The sequence below is a fragment of the Oxyura jamaicensis genome, chromosome 6 (assembly GCF_011077185.1).
Source record: "Oxyura jamaicensis isolate SHBP4307 breed ruddy duck chromosome 6, BPBGC_Ojam_1.0, whole genome shotgun sequence".
NCBI lineage: Eukaryota > Metazoa > Chordata > Aves > Anseriformes > Anatidae > Oxyura > Oxyura jamaicensis.
This window is the reverse complement of record NC_048898.1, coordinates 29,006,049-29,008,844: the sequence shown is the minus strand read 5'-3', so window position 1 is coordinate 29,008,844 and position 2,796 is coordinate 29,006,049. Positions and strand designations below refer to the sequence as shown.

At 47.5% G+C, this 2,796-nt stretch overlaps 1 protein-coding gene across 1 annotated transcript in view; it reads left to right on the top strand.

The window, feature by feature from the left end:
* Positions 1 to 723: 723 nt before the first annotated feature.
* VAX1 (ventral anterior homeobox 1) overlaps positions 724 to 2,796 on the top strand; it is a 4,925-nt gene continuing 2,852 nt past the window's right edge. The window contains 1 exon segment of the mRNA XM_035329279.1: positions 724 to 1,419. Coding sequence (XP_035185170.1) covers positions 1,182 to 1,419 — 238 coding nt within the window. The 5' untranslated portion in view covers positions 724 to 1,181.

Here is a 2,796-nt window from a genome sequence, read left to right as displayed (position 1 = left end):
ACAAAGCTGGCTCTTTTTTTTTTTTCTTCTTTTTTTTTTTCTTTTTTTTTTTTTTTCTTTTTCCTTCAATGAGCAGGCTCTGCGAATAGGTTCAGTGTTGGTGAAGGTGCAGAATTAGCACACACACACACACACACACACACGCCCGCCCGCATGCACACACACACACGCAGAGGGAGAAGCACAAAAAGCAAGTGTCGGGACTGAAATAAGGAGAGGTAGGAGTTTAAGATGGCTGTCTGTGGGGAGATGTGTTGAGGAGGATTTCTGCCGGCCAAGAGGACCTGCTGCCTCGGACAGAGCTGCCTGGAGGAAGAACTTTTTGGGGTGTGTGCGCGCTGGCGATCTGTTTGTTTGTTTGGCATCCAGGGGGCTGCCCCCCCCCTCCCTGCAACTGCATTTTTCCAGCCCTTCCTCGCAGCTTTATTCAGATTTATTTGGCGTGCTTTGGAGAAAGCCACTCTATAATCGGGAGGTCAAAGGCATACTGAAGAAAGTTAATAATGGCTGCTAATGGTGCTAACAATTCAGGGTGAATCTTGTCAAAAGTTTTTTTTTTTTTTTTTTCCCCCCCCCCCCCCTTTTTTTTCCTTTTTTTTTTTTTTTTTTTTTTTTTTCTGGAAGTCTCAGTCTTTTGATTGTGTGTTTCCTGAAAGCAAGACCAATCATTTCAGTTTATTCACTGGCTAAACTCTACTTGATTGGGGACAAGCACACAAACCATCCATTACGATCTGATATATTATCCAAACAATTTAGTGTATTCATGAGGTAACCTAAATGTGGAGGCTGCAAAATTACCCGTAATCAATTGAAACAGCGAGTGCGCGTCCCTCTGTGTGTCTAACAACTACATGTCTCTGTAATAAGGCAGACATTAAATCATTTTAGAGTTGTACTGTTGAGTACCTGATCACTGGGCGCTCTGGGAAGCTGGACAGTCACATTAGGACGCTGGGACTGAGGAAGCCGCTGCTTTTCCAGTGGGATAAAACCCGACCTTCCTTACTCGAGGTGCTTTACAGATCCCCACCGATCTGACCCTAAGCCGTGCAATATCCAGCATAGACTTCGTCTTCTTCTGCTATCGATACTCTTCTTCTTTTTTTTTTTTTTTTTTTTTTGGTTGTTGTTGGTTTTATTTTTTCTCGTTTTTGTTTTTTTGTTTTTTATTGCACTACATGTTTGGGAAACAAGACAAAATGGACGTTAGATGCAGTTCAGAGACTGAAGCTAACCGGGTCTCGAAGAACGGACATAAAGAGGGCAAGGAAAGCAAAGGGTCTGAAGGAAATATTTCTACTTCTTTTTTGAAGGATCAGCAAGGGACTTTTTCTGCCTCTGCAGCTACGGAAGACTGTAATAAAAGTAAATCTAGTTCTGCAGACCCGGACTATTGCAGGAGGATCCTAGTTAGAGGTATGACTCGGAGGTATTTCGGGGAGGGGGGGGGGAGAGGATGGTGAGCAGCGCTCACACCCGGCGGATTTATTTCTCCCGTGGGCTCGGCTTTGCCCTGTCCCTGCTCTTGGACACCCGGGGACCAGAAGCCCCCGAGCTGAGCCCGCTCCCGCTGGGGGTTCCCCGCAGCCCCCCGAGCGGAGCTGCCCCCGCGGAGCTGCCCCCGCCGCCCCCCGAGCCCTGCATCCTGGGAGCAGGACGGATTTTTAATCAACTATCAGCCTTCAAATGAACGGACGGTGTTTGTTTTATTATTATTATTATTTAATTTTTATACAGTTTATTTTCCTCGGCGCTCGTCTCCTTCGCGGTAAACGAATGAAATCGTTCTGCCGGGGAAAAAATAAAAATTTAAATTTAAATCGGGTTTATCAAGGTGCGTTTGGGGGGGGGAGGGAGAGAACGGAGCGGTAACAAAATTAGCGAGAAGCAGGCCTTGTAAACAATAATTAATCCTTGCGCGACCGAGTGACCCAGAGAAGGGTCAGATTAAAATGATGTGCTCGTCTCCGGTTTAACACGTACCGGGGAGGCAAAATCAAGGGAAACAAGTTGGGAAGGCTTTAACGCAACGCGAACCTGGCCCTGGCTTGACAGCCGCCTTAATAAGATTTGTCCCGCTTTCTTTCGGTCTTCGGTGCTACCGGAAAAGTGAGGTTTCGGCGGGCTGTCGGGTGCCTCGTTTTGTCTTTTTTTTTTTTTTTTTTTTTTCTTTTATTTTTTTTCTTTTTTTTTTTTCGCTCCTGTTCGCCAAAAAAAACAAACCCCGGCTGGACGAGTCCCCGGGGTGGCGGTGGGCAGCCGGCCAGCCCGTGCCCGGGAGGCTCCCGTCTGCTTTGGCGCATGGGAAAACTTTCAAAAATTATTTTTATTTTTTTATTTAAAAAATATATTAAAAAGACGATTTTATATTTTAACGGGCAGCGGGAGGGGGCTTCCAGCATCCCCCTACCCGGAGCCCGGGGTGAACAAAGGGTAGCCCAGCCCTGCGGTCACAAAGCCCGGCCTGGAGCATCTTTCCCCGGCCTCCCAGAGGGGCCGGGGTGATGCCGTAGTGCCGTACTGTCAACGCGATGTGCTCAAGCCAATTTTAAATGGGCTGAGGGGATTATTTCCAAAGCCCGGGGCCCCATCGCCCCCTCCTCCCTTCTCTGGTGGGTTGGTTTTTTTTGTTGTTGTTGTTGTTGTTTTCCCCCTTCCTTGGGTGCAGTGGCCAGGTACAATCTGGGGGTCCCCACTCCATCCTCCCTCGGGTCTCTGTCTCGAAAGCGCTGCCGGCGGCTTTCTGCTTGCCTCGGGAAGGAAAAAAAAAAAAAAAAAAAAAAAAAAAAAAAA